The 21259-nt window shown below is 36.8% G+C and overlaps 2 protein-coding genes across 3 annotated transcripts; both read right to left on the minus strand.

Annotated features, from left to right (window-relative positions):
- Nucleotides 1–1384: 1384 nt before the first annotated feature.
- mmp15a (matrix metallopeptidase 15a) lies at nt 1385–17024 on the minus strand. The gene is made up of 10 exons (XM_051689887.1): nt 16366–17024; nt 13683–13831; nt 12944–13066; nt 11381–11685; nt 10759–10920; nt 9460–9728; nt 8249–8387; nt 7378–7525; nt 6338–6453; nt 1385–4653 (listed from the first exon to the last, which is right to left on the minus strand). Exons 1-10 carry the CDS (start codon nt 16480–16482, stop codon nt 4187–4189), a joined length of 1995 nt encoding a protein of 664 aa, XP_051545847.1. The 5' UTR covers nt 16483–17024; the 3' UTR covers nt 1385–4186.
- Nucleotides 17025–17233: 209 nt separating this feature from the next.
- Nucleotides 17234–21147, minus strand: zpd (zona pellucida glycoprotein d). Of its 2 annotated transcripts, XM_051689529.1 has the most exons (8): nt 21124–21147; nt 20508–20615; nt 20214–20422; nt 19747–19904; nt 19421–19663; nt 19074–19254; nt 18857–18962; nt 17234–17599 (listed from the first exon to the last, which is right to left on the minus strand). In XM_051689529.1, the coding sequence occupies exons 3-8, from the start codon at nt 20385–20387 to the stop codon at nt 17487–17489; spliced, it is 975 nt and encodes a 324-aa protein (XP_051545489.1). In that variant the 5' UTR covers nt 20388–20422; nt 20508–20615; nt 21124–21147; the 3' UTR covers nt 17234–17486. The 2 variants fall into 2 exon arrangements, with proteins under 2 accessions (XP_051545489.1, XP_051545488.1); XM_051689528.1 differs by lacking the exon at nt 21124–21147 and having other exon boundaries at nt 20214–20572.
- Nucleotides 21148–21259: the final 112 nt, after the last annotated feature.

The raw sequence follows: 21259 nt of genomic DNA on the forward strand, positions 1-21259 counted from the left end.
TAAAAACTCTGCCAATACAGTAAGACAAAATACACATGTTAAAAATACATTCACTGAAAAACCTAAATCTCTTATGCAGTGTTGTTTCTAAAACAAGATAAATCAAATTAATCTTGTTTTAAGGATTTTTAGATATTTTTACAGGAAAACAATACAAAAATTATCAAGAATATGATTTTTGTCCTAATATCAAAGATCTTACTAGAAAAAAGAAATTATGATCCAATGTGAATTTTCTTGATAAAAAATATGATCGTGTCTGGTAACGTGCATGTAAAATGGCTAGAAATAGCATTTTAGCTTAGCGTAAAGCTGACAATTTACACAAGGTTTATTTCTATTTCTTGTGCTCCAAACTTCAAGCTTACTTCTCTGTCTGCTCGTATGAATGTAACACATCATAAGAAATTATTTCACCGCTGTTCAAATGCACTTTGGATCGCATCATTTATATGTATAAATGTTTTCCATCTGAAAGGACTAAATATTAAATGAAACAAATGACAATAAAATGTAAAGTAATCTCTTCAGTAATCAAAATACTTTTTGAATGTAACTGTATTCTAAATACCAATGATGTAACAATTACTTATATTTTGTATTTTAAATACATAATCCCGTTACATGTATTCTGTTACTCCCCAACCCTGTATTCTAAATACAGCACAGCCTCGATTGCCTCACTGTTTTTGTAATGTGGTTATTATATAATAAAAATATTATGGACACACATTTTCATTAAAACTTTATTTTAAGCAAATTCATTAGGTGCCATCCTTTTGCTATCAACAGCTACGCAGATTCTTGACTGCGTACAATAAGTCATAATAACAATTATGGGATACTAAGTCATTACTATGAAAAAGTTTCTCATTATTATGAGATACAAAGTAATTATTATGTAAAGTTTTCTCATTTGAAGAAGGCATACTAAGCCATTATTACGAGAAGGTTTAGTATTATTATGAAATACTAAGTCATTATTATTAGAATGTTTCTTATTATTATGGCATACTAATTCATTATAAGGAGGACATTTCTAATTATTATGACATTTCAAGTCATAATTATGAAAAAGTTTCTCATTATTATAAGATTTTAAGTTATTATTTCTAAAAAGTTTCTCATTACTTCCTATACAGGATGAAGTTTTAATCTCCACTACTGGCAAGAGTTCAGAATACACTTATCCAGCACATCTAGATACACAATTAACACTTTCAGCACAATCTCAGGAAAAGCATGGTTTACCTAACAATATCATAACGTAACCGATATGCTTAGAACAGATATGCATGCTATACACTTTAAAGGTTTTACTGAACTCAAACCAAAACAAAGGAAGTGCAAAATCAGCAGAGGAAGACCAAAATAAAAAGGATGATTACGTCTGCATACTCCATTTTATTGTGAACAAGCTACATACCAGATAATATCTGTGAAAGCGATACATGCCCTGCATGATTTACTCGATTGTTAATACAAAACAATATAAATGTCTGAAATCAAAATAAAAACATGAAATTAATTGAGGGAGTTTCTCTACTCTCAAAGCCTTCGTTTGTCAAAAAGTCTAAACTAAATCTGCTGAAAACATTTTTTATACCTAAACCTGGAGTGGTTTGCTGGTTGTTGCTGGTTTAAGATGGTCTCGCAGCCTGACCAGCAAAAAGTGCCATAAAACCAGCCAAAAGATTGGCCTGACCTGGCTCTGAGACCAGCAAACCAGCTTAGGATTGTTTAAAGGGATAGTTCACCCCAAAATGAAAATTCTCTCATTGTTTACTCACCCTCATGTGATCTCAGACGTGTATGACTTTCTTCTGCTGAACACAAACAAAGATTTTTAGAAAAATATCTCAGCTCTGTAGGGCCATACAATGCAAGTGAATGGTGGCCAGAACTTTGAAGGTCCAAAAAGCATATAAAGGCAGCATAAACGTATTCCATACGACTCCAGTGGTTAAATCCATATCTTCAGAAGTGATATGATAAGTGTGGGTGAGAAACAGTTCAATATTTAAGTCCTTTCTTACTATAAATCTCCACTTTCACTTTTGCATTCTTCTTCTTTGTTTTTGGTGATTTGCACTTTGTGCATATCGCCACCTACTGGGCAGGGAGAACAATGTATAGTAAAAAAAAAGGACTTAAATTTCTGGCCACCATTCACTTGCATTGTATGGACCTACAGAGCTGAGATACTAAAAATCTTTGTTTGTGTTCAGCATAAGAAAGAAAGTCAAACACATCTGGGATGGCATGAGGGTGAGTAAATTATGAAAGAATTTTCATTTTTGGGTGAACTATCCCTTTAAGCTGTTTTTGCAGCAGGGAAAATAAAAAACACATTCATTTTAACAGAGATAATACAAAAATGACACAGGTTTAAAATACTAAAGGCATTTGCATTTTTGGCTAAAAATGCACAAATTTCAAATTTGTGAGACCACAAATTTCAAATTTTTGTGACTACTACAAAAAGCCTGCAGACTCTGGGCTCATGCTCAGTAAAAATAAAGAAATACACTTCCAACACTGTTCATTCGTGATGGTCTGCATTATTAAGGCACATATACAGCCTTCCAAGGCACTGATGGACAGGATCCCAAGGCTAGGAATGTCTTTCATAAACAAAGACTCCAGGGCTGGGGGAGACTGTGGCTGGTAGTACAGCAGGGAAAACAACGAAAAGTCCCAGAGGAAGAAAAAACAGTCCCAGAGGAAGAAAAAAGTAATTGGGGGGGGGGTACTGTACACTATATGTAGGTCACGGTGACAGTACAGCCACGCCTCACTTTTATTCCTCCTCCTCCTCATCCTTTTTGGCATGCTCAATGGAACTCAGGCAGAGGAAATGCTGGCAGGCTAAAGCCCCCATCCCCCTCTTTTTTCTCTTCATAAAGTACAAAATCAGCAACATCTGTGTAATGCAAGCCAGGCCAGGCTCCACGGGGAAGAGACTGTAAACCCTTCTAAATGTGTGCAAGACAATTAAGCCTGACTTTTATTTTAACCCTGTGCTTTCGCAAGACATTGTCACAGAGTTCGCGGTTTCCTCTATTAACGAGGCCGGTTAATAGATGTGCGGAAATTTGCTGATCTAAGATTTCTTTTTTTTTTTAATACATCCAGCGTTTCCCACAGTGTACAACCAAAAAGTCTAGGCTCAACAGGAAAATACACATAACATACAACAAACTCACTCACAGAGAAGAACCACAACATAAAATGACCACTTAACAAATCATAATCATCTATCAAAAGTGCAAATTCTCTGTTCAGAACAGGGTTCTGATTGGATGAGCACCATAAACAATCAAACGACAAAGGTGTGTGTCTCGTAGAAGACATATGTGCATAAATATCAGCTACAGGGTAGTAAAAGTGGCTCTGTTTTTAAAACTTAGTGAGCATCCTTGCTGTCTACTGCCTACATAGGCAGCTTCCTTCTAAGGCAGCATCCTTACTGAAATGGAACTTCACAAGAGACTGATTTGAAACATTCTTCAAAGACAGCAACTACATGCACAACACAGACTAAGTCCACAATTTTGAAAAAATATTGTTTATGCCTCTCATCCACATTAAAATGCAGTTTTCCTCAACCGAAAACGGAGACTTGCTCTCCAAAACCGCATACTTTGGAAAGCGATGACATTAGGAAACTGAAAACGGAGGGTTCAAACTTAATTGGTTAGTGTGGACGTTGCATGCTTACAGTTGATTCCAACTGGGATTGGCATTAGCATGTAGCTAAGCTAACAACGTTATACTCTAATTCGCACAAAAATACATGGCACACACAAATATTAAATAAAATCCTCTATTTTGAATAATATTGAACTATTTTTAGTGATACTTTTTGATATTGAAATATATTTATAATTGGCCATTTCTTATGACTCGAGCTACAGCAGGTTTTTGCACAGTCTAGCTATAGTCTATATCTGTCTGTCTAAGTATACATGCTGACTGATCGTTGCAATGGGATTGTGTTTTCCACCAAGTATGCATGCAATGCTACCTTAAATATTGGCCATATGAGACATCTTAAAAGGCAGCATAACACTGCGGCCAACTCAAACAGCCTTCATGTTGGGAGTGTGCATGCAATACCTAAAAATACTGTCTCGGAAGGAAGCTCACTCTGTTTTGGAACAGAGCCAATATCTGTTAGTGAGCATCAGACCCACTCCTGCAGGGACCTTTTGCAGTGAACTAACACTTTGGGTGTCTCTTTTCTCTGAAGAGTGGTAATAATGACATAGATCACTCCCAAAATGCATAGCACCAGGACCAAAGGCACTGTCACCAAGATGAGGGTCGTAATGTGTTCATTTTCATTCACCCTTTGAACAACGTCCACCTCCTTTTTCTCCTCTTTTTCATCATTATTATTATTTCCATCATCTTCGTCCTCAACAGCAACATCCTCATCATCATCATTTTTGTAGTCATCAGGGTTCTGATTCTTGTCTGTAGTCTCTGGCCACCTGTGGCCAGGCTTTACTTCTGTGTCTGAATCAGCGTCAAAGTGCACCCGGCAGCCCATGAAATCGTTTAAAACAGATCTGGGGTATCCAGCATCTACCTTTTTTAGTTTGTTATCGTACCTCCAGTATTTGGTGCCTTGGTAGAAGTAAGTGTACACTGTGTAAAAAGAGTTGGATAAAATGCATATTAGTGTTAGTAATTTAATATTAGATTTCCTGAAAGAAAATAGCTGCGCTTGCAAGGCAGCAAAATATTAGTTAAAATTTTAGGTAAGCTTAGGTTCTAGGCTCTGGGCAAATGAATGAAATGCCACATCAGAGCCACTTAGACGTTGTCATGACACTCAGTGCATGTCTAGTTTTCTTAAAGGAATAGTTCACCCAAAAATAAAATTCTCTCATCATTTACTCACCCACATGCCATCCCAGATGTATATGACTTTCTTTCTTCTGCAGAACACAAACAAAGATTTTTAGAAGAATATCTCAGATCTGTAGGTCCATAAAATGCAAGCGAATGGTGGCCAGAACTTTTAAGGTTAAAAAAGCACATAAAGGCAGCATAAAAGTAATCCACACAACTCCAGTGGTTAAATTTATATCTTTAGAAGTGTGGGTGAGAAACGGATCAATATTTAAGTTCTTTTTTACTATAAATTCTCCTCCCTGCCCAGTAGGTGGCAGTATGTAAGAACGTGAATCGGCAAAAACAAAAGAAAAATAATGTGGAAGTGAATGTGAAAGTGGAGATTTATAGTAAAAAAGGACTTAAATATTGATCTGTTTCTCACCCACTCCTATCATATCGCTTCTGAAGATAGAGATTTAACCACTGGAGTCATATGGATTACTTTTATGCTGCTTTAATCTGCTTTTTGGATCTTCTGGAATTCTGGCCACCATTAATTTCCACTGTATGGACCTACAGAGCTGAGATATTCTTCTAAAAATCTTTGTTTGTTTTCAGCAGAAGTAAGAAAGTCATACACATCTGGGATAGCATTAGGGTGAGTAAATGATGAGAGAATTTTTGTTTTTGGGTGAACGATCACTTTAAGCCTGTGCACTAGAAAAAAATGCAGCATTTGTGCCCGTGAAGTGCAAAGGCTGACACCTTTGGACATTGAGTCGCTGTTTTTTCTGTGTCTTGCACCATAAGCACCTCATTGTAAGACCATGTGAAGTCTAAAATAATCATAATATGTGTTAGACAGAAGACTAATTGGAATTCTTATACAAATGTTACAATGATGTCATTGTTACATTCTGAATTCTGAACATTCTACCAATGTAAGTAAATGGAAGATTTTCTAAATGTAATCTTACATTTCTTAAGTCCAGTAAATAACTATTTGTTTACAAAAATAAATAGATAGCACACCTAAGACTGATATCTACAAAAAGTTAGGTTCAGACTGAATCAATTCATTGCATAAATTTGTGCATAAAAAATAAAAAGAAATTCGCCTTGCAAGCACAATAATAATAAATAGACTAGTGACTAAGACGTGATAAAATTATCCGACCGATTCTAAATAAATTAGTGGAAATGGAAATTTCTAGTAATAGTAGTCATCACCAAACGTTTAATTACACAAGATTCTAGCCAATCGTAAGATCACCAAATACTACAGCTATAAAAAGAAGTGGCAAAGGCGAAAAAAACCGTGAAATTAGAAGTGAGAGCAGAACACTTTCAAGTCAGGTCTTATTGCGCCCTAGATTTTCAGCGATGAGGTCACTCTTTCCCACTCGGCTTTGGATTAATGGATTTTTTTTTTCTTTTCCTTGCATTCAGCTTTAACATTTTCTTGGGCACCTGTCCCCTTTGCCTCACTTACATCCATCATCGCTGAGGAAGGCCCCTTTCAGGGAGCCAGGAATGGCGCCCCAAATGCTCACTGGTTTGGGGTAATCTTTATCCACGGCACGGGATTCTTCACTAAATCGCCAATATCTGCAAGATAAAAGCAGCAATAGGAAAAAATTTACAGTTGAAAATGCCTTCTCGTGTGCTAATGCAGTAAAGGTATATTACACACCAAAAAAATATAATTTTGTCAAAATATTTTCAGCGAATTAAAAATTTTGGTCTGTTCCTTACACAAAGTTATTGTATGGTTTTAGAACATATGGAATACAGTACATGAGTAGAAGGGACTACTTTTTTGGTACTTTGTCCAATAAAATAAAATAAAACGAAAATAAATCAAAACTAAGCCTATTTTATAACCATATTTGCATTGTGGCATCTTTGTCATGAAAATTAAGCACATTTATCCTCTATATTCTCATTACAAAATGCAAAAGATCTTTGTCAAAACTAAAATGTGAAAAAAAAATTTTTATAGAAATTTTAATGTATTTATACATAGCATTTCTGGCACTGCCTTTAATTTATGCTGAGTTTAAAAAAGGCATTTACAAAAAATGAGATAATGGAAATTACAAAAAACCTTTAGACATTACAGTATGATCATTTTTTATTTTATTTATTTATGTTTTTTGCATTATGCTAATGAGAATTTAGTGATAAAATGTGCTTGATTTTTATTTAAAAAATAATGTTAGTGCAAAAACATCTTAACATATATTTTCTTTATGCAAAATATATATTTTTTTCATTCATCCGATTGTTCTGCTAAATAACTAAACTAAATAACTTTTGTGTTCCACAGAAGAAGAAAAAAATCATACAGTGTTCGAGTGACGAGAGGGTGAATAGATAATGACAGAATTTTCCTTATTAGGTGAACTATCCACATCAAACTGTTCTCTAAAGATAAACAGTTTAAAGTGAATGTTATTTTATGCTGTTGACTGCTAACTCTCTACCACTTGACAACTCTGGCCTTTTCCACCAAGGCCTCAGCATGTTTACCTGTCTCCTCTGAAGAAGTAGGTAAAACCAGATGGTTCCCACCACACTGCAGTGTCCACTCTGTCAGGCATGCCTTGACCGTAACGAAACAAGTCCTGCGGGTATCCAGGCTCCACATCTGCCTCTCTGAAAAGCCAGTATTTACTTCCTGCAGGAGCAATACAGAACACAGAGAGAGGATGGACAAAAGCCACATTAGAGGGAAAAACATAAATGGCAGGGGTTGCATGACTGAGAGATGATATCATACAGCCTTCTGTTCACTTATAGAGATTGCACAGAAGATCCATTGTGCAGCATAAAAGCATAGTTCCCATCAAACAAATGCAAAAGTGAAATCTGAAAAAACAAAAACTGTGGTTGATCACTTTATATGTCGGTCAGACTGTCTCTTCTTGTCTAAGTAGGTGGTACTTGGCCAGAATAAGATGCAATGTAGACCAGACCTTTTACCAGTTAGACAAAGGTTTGGCTACAAGAGACTAACGCTCATCCCACTACACCTTCCCTACTGCAAGTGCTCCAGGTTTCTTCTCTTAAAATAAATCCAGATCAGTCAGCATCTGGGGCCGAAGCTGACGCAATGCAGGCCGAGTCCTACGATGCTGCCAGGTTTTCCTTCCCCCATTTCTGAGTGTTTTACGAGTGACATAATTTGACTTCAAGATGCTGTTACAGCAATGGCAACAGATGTTTAAAAGAGAAGTAGATTGATATCTCGGAAATATTCAATGAATTTGACTTTGTGTCTTTAGGAGATGACATACCCTATCATCATGATACTAAGACGATTTACATCCCTGCTTTTGTGCAGACTAAATAGACTTTTCTCTGGCTACTGAAAGTCCTGGAATTACTTCAGGATGCAGACCTTTAAAGAATACAAATTTTCCATCATGTCGTTCATATGCAGCATCTATGTCTTCAGGAAGCCCCATCCAGAAGAAGGAGATAGGCATTGGGTAATTATCCAGAACCCTGTTCCTCCGAACCCTCCAGAACCAACGACCCTACCAAAGAAAAACAACTTGAGAACTCTTTATTTGATCATAACACACCACAGAGAGCCTGGGAAATTTATGCTTCTTTGGACAGCTACATTTTTAGACACACACACACACACACACAAAAAAAAATAAAAATTGTAATAAAAAAAACAAATACAAGACAGTTCAGCAAACTAGGGATAAAGTTGCATTAAAATTGGTATGAAAAACTTTAAAGATTTTACATAAAAAAAAAACTTAAGTGCTTCTTGCCCATGCAATAGTCACCATCACCGATGCTAGGGTGCTAGGGTGGTTGCCAAGGTGTTGTTATGCATTTGCTAAGGTTTTAAAAACCTTTTCTCCCCAATTTGGAATGCTCAATTCCCACTACTTAGTAGGTCCTCATGGTGGCGCGGTTACTCACCTCAATCCGGGTGGCGGAGGACAAGTATCAGTTGCCTCCGCTTCTGAGACAAGTCAATCCGCGCATCTTATCACGTGGCTCGTTGTGCATGACACCGTGGAGACCCCCAGCATGTGGAGGCTCATGCTACTCTCTACAATCCACGCACAACTTACCACATGCCCCATTAACAGCGACCACGAGGAGGTTACCCCATGTAACTCTACCCTCCCTAGCAACCGGGCCAATTTGGTTGCTTAGGAGACCTGGCTGGAGTCACTCAGCTCACCCTGGATTCGAACTTGCGACTCCAGGGGTGGTAGTCAGCGTCAATATAATTGGCCCCCATTTGCTAAGGTTTTTGAGAATGTGCTGGCCACAAAAAATAAAAAAAAATAAAAAAAGAGCCAGTCAAAAAGAGCCCAACCCCAAGTTTCTATGATATTCTGGTCTCTAGATATGGCTGAGGTCACATGGGATATTTTTTATCATTTTGTTTTCTGGCAAGTGAAAATCACACGACCGGTGACTTAGAACAGTAATAGCACCCCTCTACTTCTTAACAAGCCACACAAATTGGGTATCATTCCTGTCTAATGGTATGTGCAGTTGTAAAATAGATACTTGCCTTAGCAAGAACCACTAGTAACTAAATGGTTTTATATAACAGCATTTACTGAAGGTCCTAACCTTGAACACAAACATCTCTCCTCTCAGTACGGTGACCGTGTCAAAGTTCCCCTCGCAGATGTCAGGTGCGTCCTGATCCGTGCGTGCTGTCGGCTGGGGTCTGTAGGTCCTCCTGGTTGGGTCGACTGGAGGCACCCAGGGCTTAGTGGGCTGCAGTGAGGGTTTGGTTATCCTCGGATAGGCCATCGTGGTGGTGGTCTCTGGCTCAGCAGTGGTTGTAAACATGGTTGTGGTAGGCAGTGCCTGAGTGGTCACAATCTCTGGAGGTCCTATACATACAAACGCATACATTTTCACACTTGCCCCTTTTCACAGCTCATCTTCTCACACTCATACACACAGAGCGTGCCACACTTTTTCCATCGAACACCAGCTGTGGAAGCCCAAGAGGCTCATTGAGTCAGCACAGCATTGGAAGACATTTCAATGGAGAAAACAGACTCAACCGAAGATACATACACTGTGAAATGAAGTTTAGACTGACAGTTTTCCATTAGGGCAGAACTGAATGCAGCTAAATCGAAGACAAAGTTGTAAAACAAATGATTGTGGATGACAGCTGTATTGTAAATGTGGCAAATTGGTCAGAAAATAACTGATGTCCTCCACAGTTGCACCAAAAACACATTTTCCACTGAGAAAGTATCATTTGGACTGTTGTATAAACGGGTGTTCACATTGACTGCAACTACATTGGTGGATGTCGCCAAGTTGCTGTACTGTTGGTATTCCTATTTGACTGCTTGCTTCTGCTTTTTCGCTGCAAAATCAAGTATTAATGCTCCTTAAAGTTAACATATTGCAACATATGGTGTTCACAACATATTTTACCCTGCAATATGACATTTAACTATCGTAATGTGTTCAACAAGAAGAAATGTAGGGTGGGACTTGATTTTATACACTGGGAATTGTTTGGATTGTGAAAAAAACATGCAGCTGGAAAAAAGGGGTTGAAAAATAAGAGGGCTTGGAATGGTGACATCATCCAAAAAGAAAAGAGGTGCAGCAAGTAATTTGATGAAAGACCACAAAGCATGGAATAATGCACGGAATGGAAAACAATAGGGTAAATGTTGACTTTAAGACTTATCAAAGGATATTTTGCATTTATAGTGCTTCTTTGTTTCTGTTAAGATGTAAAATGCAAGATAAATGTTCTATTGCTCTATTGTTACACAGATCATTGGAGCGCTAATATAAACTTTCAGATGAAACATCAGCTGAATGGACTGACAGTATCCAAAAGAAATTACTAAGTTAAGTTAACTGAAACAGGTAATGTCTCAGAGTACTTACCATAGATCTGGTGAATGCCATTTATGTCATCCTCAGCCAATGAGAAGCTTTCTGTGTCCATCCACTGGTAGAATGGCGCCATGATGGCAGTTGGGTCATTGGAATGCTCCAACCCAAGAGCATGGCCCAACTCATGAACTGCCACCAGAAACAAGTCAACACCTACAACCACAAACAGCAATCCAAGTTACTAAACCATACATGGATTTCAAACAGGTTTCCTGAACACTCCCTCAGTCTTCTATTGGTCAAGCCAAACGGATAGTCCTGCCCCAAACTCAACCAGATGGGTTGAACTTGAGGGGTTGCTCAAACAAAGAGAGCAATGATTTGATTGCTTAATAATGTTTACACTTTTTGGGGAAATCAACCTAAGGCTTATTACAGTTATCTCGGCATAGTAAAATGAAATCAGAGAAAGTATTTTAACATAAAAATACACACTTCAACATTCACATCACAAGGTTCTCTGCTGAAAAGTAACTAACTAACCCGACACTACGCTTTGAGAGTAGTGTCAGAAAAGCGCTATATAAATGTAACGTTTATTCATTCATTCATTCATAGGGAGAAAACAAAGTGACTTTGAGTGCAGAAAAAAAACCCAGCTAATTGTTCACACCTGAGCCATCCCGTTGGTTTAGGGTCCACGGCTCGTCTATGTCAAAATGTGTGTCTCCACCCATTCCGGGACCAGGGAAAAAAGCATGAGCCAGAGAGCCTCCTTCCCCATCGAACAGAGACATATCACCATGATATCCAGAGGCAAACATTAGTATGATGTCAGGCCCTTTGCTTCCATTCTTTATCTCATGGTACGGGACCTCCTCAAACCGCAGAGGCATTACCTTCTCCCAAACATTGAAGGCCCTGCGAATAGCCTCGAGAGTTAGCTCTTGGCCAACTTTAGGTGAGTGGTTCTGAATGCTGAAAAAGGAAGGGGAAAAAGGAAAAAGAAAGGGTTTATTTACTATTTGGTCATCCAAAATAATCCAAACCCATATCAGTATTTCCATAGAAAAGTTCATAAACCCTTAAATGTCAACCTAAATTCATTTTTCTTTCAGCACATTATTACTGAAAGTTGAAATGAAACTTTTGCTTATGGCCTATTTGCCTTTAATTTAACAAAAAGTCAAGAAAGATACAGGAAGTTGGTGGAGAAAGAGAAGGAATGGAATTGGGAAATCACGCAGTGAATGACAATTGTATCATAAATATAACAAAGCTTAAATAAATTAGCCAGATAATAACTGATCTCCTCCATTGTGAGAAATCACAGTTTGCCACATAGACACACATATTCTACCTTGAAAGTGTCATCTATACTATTTTATAAGACTTATCTTATAGGGTATTTGTTTGAACATTGCTATTTTGTTTCTGTTAAGAAGTAAAATTCAGTATAAAAGTTTGTATTATTTGAGTGCCAAATAGCTCGAAACTTGATGTAGGCTGGATTTAAAGGAATATTCCGGGTTCAATGCAAGTTAAGCTCAATTTTCAACATCATTTTTGGCATAATGCTGATTACCACAAAAAATAATGTAGACTCGTCCCTCCTTTTCTTGAAGAAAAAAAAAAAAAAAGCAAAAGTTGAGGTTACAGTGAGGCACTTACAGTGCAAGTGAATGGGACCAATTTTTGGAGGGTTTAAAGACAGAAATGTGAAGTTTATATTTTTATTAAAGCACGACATTAATTCTTCTGTTAAAACTCATGTATTATTTGAGATGTAAAGTTTTTTTTAAATCGTCATTTTACAGTCATTTTAGGGTTTGATGACATTGCATCGTCATGGCAACGAAGTTGTAAAATTGGCTATAACTTTACACAGAAAAGGTTAGTAAGTTATTTTATCACACTAAAATCATGTTATCACGCATATTGTTTATGTCTTTTGTATATACTTTTGAAACAGTGAGTACTTTAACATTCAAGGATTGGCCCCAAATCTCTTCTATTGTAAGTGCCACACTGGAACCCAGATTTTTGCTTTTTTTTTTTAAAGAAAAGGGACAAGTCAAAATGAATTTTTCTGGTAATCAATATTATGCCACAAATGCTGTCAATTGAGATTAACTTGTATTGAATCCATAATATTCCTTTAAAACTATAACCACATGCACTACCACTGCACCACAGTTGTCTAAATTGCTTTGCAATGTATTGAGTTTTAATTCACCTGTAAGTGAGCTTATCCTGATCCCACTTGTGGCCAGTAAGTGCAAAACGCTTGCGACGTGAACCTCCCTCGGTTGACTCCTCAAAACGATCGGGTACTCCACAGCGAGGTCTTTTCATAGCTCTGAAAATACAGAGATCTTAGCATGTCTGGGGACACCAAATGTCAAAAGCTCATGAGAAAACTACTTCTGTCAAACTACTGGTGCCTAAGAGCATTTTTACAAATTAAAAATGAGGACTTAAGGGTCAGTCGCTATCCCATGAGACTGCATTTGGGTAACTGTTAAACTTAAGCATCTCTAAAAAATGTAGAAATTGCCCATGAGATATTTAACGTGTATAAAGGGTTAACGGTTTTGCGTGAAGGTACTGAAATAATCTTGTCTGTTTACTTTTACAAGAAGAGTGGTTATAAGTGGTGCTTGCCGAAGACATCATCACTATTACTTTTACTTAGGGTTAGGGACACTTTCTTCAAATAATGTTATATGTTAGCGTTAAAATAAAATGTAATATCTTTCCATTAACATACTAAAATCACTGAACCGTTACTGCAATGCATAAGCTACGTGTGACCCAGTTACACAACTGTAGGACAGTCACTAATCAATTTTTTCCATTCCCTCACAGTTAACTTCAAAGTATACATTCATTACTCCGCTCAAACAAAACAGACTGAGCTCTTGTTGTTGTTTAATGGGCAATTCAATGAGAGGGTGCACCAGAGGAAATCATACTTTAGAGTGGCCACATCCACTTGTCCGGTGACCTCCAGGCCATAGAAGCGCTGCATGTCCTTGATGGCACTGGAAAGTATCTGGGCTGACTGCATGGTGGACATCTGTCTGCTAGCCTGGGACAGGTAGCCATACATTCTCAGCCATGACTTCAAGAGACAACAGAGACACAAAAGTTGTTTAAAATGGAAAGCTGACAATGAACTGAAAGGACTACTGAGTAGTATGATAAAGGATGAATTATAAAAGAAAAATAAGACACAAATACAGGCCCCATCTTGTTATGGGCAGAATAACTGCTTTGTCTCCAAATAACCTTAACGGAATCTTCCAGGTTCAATACAAGTTAAGCTCATTTGACAGAATTGGTAGCATAATGTTGATTTGCTTTTTAAAAAAAGCAAAAATCTGGGTTACAGTGAGGCACTTACAATGGAAGTGAATGGGGCCAATTTTTGAAGAGTTTAAATGCAGAAATATGAAGCTTATAATGTAATAAAAACCACTTTAATTATTCTGTTAAAACTCATTATTTGAGCTGTAAATGTTTTTCTAATATTTTTTATGGCCGTTTTAGAGTTTGGGTTACGGCATTACGTCGTCATGGCAACGAAGTTGTAAAATTGGATATAAATTTGCACAGAAAAAGTTAAATGATTTTATCACACTAAAATTATGTTAACACACATATTGTTTAAGTCTTGTGGCTATACTTTTGAAACAGTGAGTATTTTAACATTTATGAATTGGCCCCATTGACTTTCATTGTAAGTGCCTTACTGTAACACAGATTTTGCTTTTTTTGAAGAAAAGGTGGGATGAGTTGAAATGTATTTCTTTGGTAGTAAACATTATACAACAAATTCTGTCAAATGAGCTTAAATTGTTTTGAACCTGGAATATTCCTTTAATAATGCAATGGTAAATGTTATGGAGCTCTAGAACAAGATAAGCCCTAAACTACATACTGTAAATTCTGCCTAAAAACAAAGGCAAACCATATCTAAGAAAGATAACATATCATTTGTGCACCAGAAACAAGTCTTGAATGTTAGGATTATGAACTTATAAACAGGAATCAGCAGCTGGATGTGTTCCCAGATGAGTGAGTACAGATGTGAGACAACTGACGCTGTGGATATGGAAACATTCACCAGATTTACAGATAAACAATTAAAAACTAATGAGTGAAAACAATTATAATAGCCCCACTAAGTGTTCCTTTAAGATACTGGCCAACATGTGGGAAAAGTTTAGTAACAATAACATTTTCCCTTTCTTTTATTTCCCATTTTATTTCCCTCACTTTCATTTACTCTCAATAATGTATTTATATATATATATATATATATATATATATACACACACATACATATATATATATATACACATATATTTATACACATATATATATATATATATATATATATATATATATATATATATATATATATATATGTAGGGTAGACCGAGTACAGTTGAAACACAGAGAATATTTCCATTCTAATGCAAGTTTGAACTTTCATTTTCAGTATGCATATTCACATTTGCATCCTCGCTCTGCGTGGAAAATTTGAAGAACATAGTCCACATTTATGAGAAATAATTAGAGAACATCAGTTTTGGGAGGTAATTTATTTTTTCAATTTTCTTACTCCTATTTTATTGTGAATAAATCATTATCCTTGACTGACCATGAAAGGAAACTTTGCTTGTTGTAATTATTGATTTGTCTACTTACATTTAATGTATTTTGGGACATCCTAGGATGTAAGGTCACCGAAGAAAAAAAAAAAAAATAAATAAAATCTGGCAAACAGGCAAGATGATCAGCAGGGGACAGATTTAACAATGCGTTACAGCTATAACCGTGCCATAAGAAACATTGTTGCCAATGCTTCTAGAGTTTTGTTGGCTTTTACTTAGGTAGATAGACAGATAGATACAAATAGACAGATGGATAGATAGAACTATGTCATGAAAATGATTCTGTAAAGTAGATCTAGACCAAAAATATGATTGTAAATGTGTATTTTTCTTTGCATGCTTGTGTATGTCACAGGATGCCTCGTGTCAGGGTTAGGAAAACTAACAGTAATTCCAGCTGTGTTAGATATAATGCACATTCAAGCATTATAAATATTTGAAAACAATCAAGAGTATAAAATGAATCAGTATATTCCACTTAAGTTAGGCATAATGCCTTATTTAGGACATTACAACTGTACCTGATATGGGGACAGTTGCAACAAAAGCACTACTTGTCTTCAAACACTAATTGTAGAAAACAGAACAATGCATGCAGGTTTTTGGCATTTATTTTGTTGGTAGACAGATAAAGGTATCTCATGTAAAATAATAATAATTGCATGTTTATTCTGCTCTGTATTTGTGCAGTACAGCAAAAATAGGTAAAACTACACTCCGTCTACACTAGCCTGTTCTATAAAAATATAAAATAATCAAGTAATATCTATATAGCTAATTAAATGCACTAGGTAAATATTTATGTATTTTCACCTAGCCTAACTTAAGCCTAAAATACTTTTTTTCTCCCAAAGCCAAAGAAAACACAAATCTTTGACCATGTATTGCATTGTTTCACTATAAGTACATTTTGTTTCACATAAATCAGTTGCACTTTAAAGAACATTCAAACAATGGCTTTGAGGACCCTACAAACCTCTGCATTAAAAGCGTCGTCTTCTGCAGCTGTTCCAACAATGTTGACAAACAGCAGGATGAAAATCGCAGTCACGGCTCTCAGTGACCGGTGAGATCTACTGCTGCGGGCTGACATCTCTCCGCGCAATGTGCGCTCAGCTGCTCAGTTCTAAACACACAAGCTTCTCCTCCCCTGGCACACTGTCCTTAGATTATTCTGCAATCTGAGAGCTTGTGTATACAGTCTTTCTTCATCAAAACAAAACCATTGTTCTCCTTGAAACACAAAAGGCACTACAAACCCACCAACCTAATGGACACGTCTCTAGTTTCGTCCAGTTTGTAATTACATTGTTATTCGCTACTTTCGACTTGCCCGCTAATTAGAAGCCAGTTTCGCAATATTGCAACAAAAAGTTGACTTCCCTTCTCCAACGGCGCAAAAGCTTGTAAACTCAGTCCTGGGAAAACTATAATGTTGGCCTGACAAGTAGCTATCTACCCACTACATAATGAAGAATATAGCTACTTGTTGATAGTTGCATGACCGTATCGTCTTTGCTGATACGTGCCGCCCGGTTGATACCATCTGGAACTGGCGAGGACCAGGCGGCGCGTCGACGATTTAAGGCGAAATGGGCTTCAAGCTTCCAGAGGACGCCAAATATGAGCATGAAACCTCATGAGGATCTGCAGCACGCAGCCGCGCCCGATTCTCTCTACACAATCCCCTTTGTTATTGTTTTACATGCTAATAACTAATCGCTTTAGAATAAAAATAATTTAAAAATAAAAATAAAAATAAAAAAAAGTGTGCAATGTATTGAAATCGCTTTATTTAAAGAATGAAAACAGTTCAAAGCGTTAAATGTGATTTGTTCCAATTTTTTAATCCCCACTGCCACCTTGTGTTCATATTCAGTACTGTAAATGTTTCTTATGGAAACAAAAATAAAGTAGAAGCCAATTTGATTAATCAATGCCCATCTCAGGACAACACGTTCAAGATGATGTGAATAAAATAAAACAATTGCTGGATAAAGACCACTCGATTTTCTCTCCAACATTACAAAGGTTAGCAGTGCATACTTGGTTACAGTTCCCCCCCCCCAACTATGTGCTGCAGAACAGCAAGTTTATTTAACTATTTGGCATGTGTCGTCTAATTCCAGCCTTAGCGATGCTGATCAGGATGAGAAGGAAGATGCCCAGAGTCCAAATCACTCCCAACGGAATTACCAATGCCAGGATATCTAAAATGAGATCAAATCAATCCTGTTCAAACAACGAAAAACAGCTGCATTCCTCTAATTGTAGGAATAACAATAAGCCTAATCTGAACAATCATTTGGTAATTAACCCAGTCTCCTTGCCAGTTGAAATATAGTGGCCCCAAAAATGATTGACACTTTAAATTTGTGAATTTTACTGTGCAGATTAAAATGTCATCTAGTGGCATCTGCAAACAAATGATGCTAGACCATTTTTCTCAGAACTAACTTCACTTTTTTTAAAGCATTTTTGCAATTACTTTTAACCAACTGTTCACAAGGTCATTTTTACTGGATGTATGAAGTCAGTTCCCCTCAAGTTTACACAATAATATCCACAGGTGTAGTTGAAAACACTGACAACTAGAAAGTGTCCAAATATACTTATTATGAATTACTAAAATCTATATAGTTTTATCATTTGAAACCTTACAAACATCTTTTTGTGAAATGTTTTTTTTAAGAGAAGTGTTCTTGTGCTACCATTCTTTAATACATGCCACCCCAAAATGAAAATTCTATCATCATTTACTCAACCTTATGCCTTTTAACATGTATATGACTTTCTTATAGAAGAATATCTCAGCTCTGTAGGTCCATACAATGCAAGTGAATGGTGCTCAGAACTTTAAAACTCCAAAAAGCACATAAAGGCTACATAAAATGTATCCATACAGTGGAGTCCAGTGGTTAAATGCATATATTCAGAAGCGATATGATAGGTGTGGGTGAGAAACAAAAATCTTTAAGTCCTTTTTTTACTATATATTCTTCTCCCTGCCCAGTAGGTGGTTATATACACAAAGAATGTGAAAGTGGAGATTTATAGTAAAAAAAGGACTTAAATATTGATCCGTTTCTCACCCACATTTATATAGCTTCTGAAGACATGGATTTAACCACTGGAGTCTTATGGATTACTTTTATGCTGCCTTTATGTGCTTTTTGGAGCTTCAAAGTTCTGGCCACCATTCACTTGCATTGTATGGACCTGCAAAGCTTGGATATTCTTCTAAAAATCTTTGATTGTGTTCAGCAAAAGAAAGTCATACACATCTGGGATCGCATGAGGGTGAGTAAATGAGAGAATTTTCATTTTTGCGTGAACTTTCCCTTTAACTTGATTTCGATATCTAAATGTATCCAAATACGTTTTGTGGCCACTGTACCTGTTGTATCTCAATTGCATTAAAAAGGTATCCATATATTAAAATGTTGTACAAAACAGTTTAAACTTACTTGGCATGGGCCTATCTGGGACCTCACGTTTGATTGGTCCGTAAGACAGGAGGTTTTGTGCCTGCTCATTCAAAACCACCTCCCTTTTGGATACAGATTTACACTCCTATAAAAATAAATAAATATTAAAAAAGAAAGGTTATCAAGTAAACAAACAGAACTAGCATAGAAGGCATCTGGTTGTTTGCGATAAGAAAATTGTGCAGTTTATGCTTACAGAAATACAAGAATTTTTATCCTCTGCTGTACAAAGATGTACAGTACAGTGCAGGTAGAAACCGTGGGGCTCGCTTTCAAAACGAAACATATCAAAGGAATATCGGACAGTCGATCCCTCGCCATTTCCCCTTTCTTGAGCCGAGTGTTTTACGAATGAAGTCGTTTTGTCACTTGCACACCTTAAAGCATAATGGAGAGCGAACCGAAAAATTTTTCAAGAAAATATAATGAAAGGCAAATGTTTACTTGTCGATTAAGAGTGTTAATGACAGCCATCTGGGTTAATTATTTACAACAAGATTAAAATAAAGGGAATTCTTAGTAAACTTCCCAGTACTAACTCACCCATTTGCCAGCAGTGTGTGGGTAAAGCCTGATTTGTCATGAGACTGAGCTGTTTGAGTGGCCCAACACTCATTCACTTTCAGATGGAAAAAGTCTTCTGGCTCTGTGACTTGGATCTGGACATAGACTTGATCGCTGAGCTTTATTGTAGGTGCACTGGTGAAAGCCTCGGTGTATGTGTGATCTTTGAACAAACTCATTTCCACCCTGGCATCCACCTCATCCACCTTGAACATTACTTCACTTAAGAAAAAAGAAAATCAAAGACCAAAAGTACACAGAATATACACCCATTTCTTTTATAGCAATAAATATTAGTGCGTTACCTGGAGTAAGAGAAGATAGGAAATGCCAGGCTGAGTCTACGGATGTATGGATAGACACATTTGTACTCGATCTGAACAGCTGGACTTCGCACAATTTCCCCATTGATAGATGGGTCAGACATCAGTGTTAGGGAGTATGCAACATGCGTTATGTTTTTCTGTTAGAGTTAGAAATCAATTGAAGTTATATTTTGGTTAATGGATTGTAACCCAGTGTCATTGGCTTTTCACACTTGAAACCCTGGGTTTCAATCCTGAGTTATTTTGTTCCATGTTTCACACAGGCCATACTTGCATACAAAAGGCATGTATAAGCCTATAAATAGGCTACTTTAGAACCCACACGGGTTGGTAATTATCCTGGGTAGTCAGGTTTCTAGATTGCTTTCATGTTTTTGGTAGGCCAAGCAAGAATAGAAACAGCAATAATGAAATGAGAAAGCCAGCAAAGGCATTGTCACTCTCACCTCAAGAGGTTTACCTCCACAGACAGTGTACTGGAGCATTGGTGTTTGCACTGCGAAGAAAGACGATCCATTGATCTCCTCTTTGTGTGCACGACAGGTAGTGTTTGTTAAATGAACGGAGTCCACGTCCACTTTGTGGTACTTGAAGAACTCTTCGCCCACTAGGATGGACATGAAGTCTTTCCCACACGTTACATTAACTGTTGCGACTTTAAAAAGAAACATTCCATTCAGTGATTTTAAATTGGTGATTAAAACAACATGAATTCGGAGACTTTGGATAAACTCTTTTACCCTGGTCACAAAGATCTCCAAAGTAACCAAATGCACATTTACATGTTCTCCTGTTTGGCGACACAGTGCAGGTGCTTGGGTCAATACACTGTGAAATATCACATTCACCTGTGTAAACAAAATTAGTTTTAGTGAGTAGTTAACTACGACGCCATCTGTCCGTCACGTTTTCTCTTACCAGGAACGGAGCCAACAGCACACAGAAAAGTTAGAAGACGCAGAAACACCTGTGAGAGGAAAATTACATTTTAAAGTTTGAGTCTGCCTATAATTTATCCTTAGTAAAATTGCGCGTGAAGGGTTCACACCTTTAAATTCTGAAAGCGTGTCATTTGTGATGGAATAATCCTGACACTTTTATTTATTTAAACCGTTTTATGTCAGTAATTGGAAATATGTAGTTTTTTTTTTTTTTTTTTTTAACGTTTTTTTACGATTTATTTAAGTAATCTACAAGTGAAAGGATTCACAAAAAAAGTAAATATGGATTAAATACTTCAGAAAGGAGATCCTAAATTAATTTAATGAGTGACACCTGCTGACAGAAAACAAGACAACTAGTAACATTAAAGGGATAGTTCACCCAAAAATGAAAATTCTCTCGTAATTTACTCACCCTCATGCCATCACAGATGTGTATGACTTTCTTTCATCTGCTGAACACAAACAAAGATTTTTAGAAGAATATCTCAGCTCTGTAGGTCCATACAATGCAAGTGAATGGGTACAAAAATCACATAAAGTCAGCATAA

This window comes from Myxocyprinus asiaticus, chromosome 46 (assembly GCF_019703515.2).
Source record: "Myxocyprinus asiaticus isolate MX2 ecotype Aquarium Trade chromosome 46, UBuf_Myxa_2, whole genome shotgun sequence".
In the NCBI taxonomy this organism is placed as follows: domain Eukaryota; kingdom Metazoa; phylum Chordata; class Actinopteri; order Cypriniformes; family Catostomidae; genus Myxocyprinus; species Myxocyprinus asiaticus.

What these genes read in the sequence shown, in the direction of transcription:
- mmp15a (XM_051689887.1), bottom strand. Translation starts at nt 16,482, where the DNA reads ATGTCAGCCCGCAGCAGTAGATCTCACCGGTCACTGAGAGCCGTGACT. An exon ending in AAAATTTGTATTCTTTAAAG is followed by an intron (nt 7,526 to 8,248) that starts GTCTGCATCCTG and finishes TTGCTCCTGCAG; the next exon opens with GAAGTAAATACTGGCTTTTC. An exon ending in CTTCCTCAGCGATGATGGAT is followed by an intron (nt 4,654 to 6,337) that starts GTAAGTGAGGCA and finishes CTTTTTACACAG; the next exon opens with TGTACACTTACTTCTACCAA.
- zpd (XM_051689528.1), bottom strand. Translation starts at nt 20,438, where the DNA reads ATGTTTCTTTTTAAAGTCGCAACAGTTAATGTAACGTGTGGGAAAGAC. An exon ending in CCTATCTTCTCTTACTCCAG is followed by an intron (nt 19,664 to 19,746) that starts GTAACGCACTAA and finishes TTTTTTCTTAAG; the next exon opens with TGAAGTAATGTTCAAGGTGG. An exon ending in ATAAAAATTCTTGTATTTCT is followed by an intron (nt 18,963 to 19,073) that starts GTAAGCATAAAC and finishes TTATTTTTATAG; the next exon opens with GAGTGTAAATCTGTATCCAA.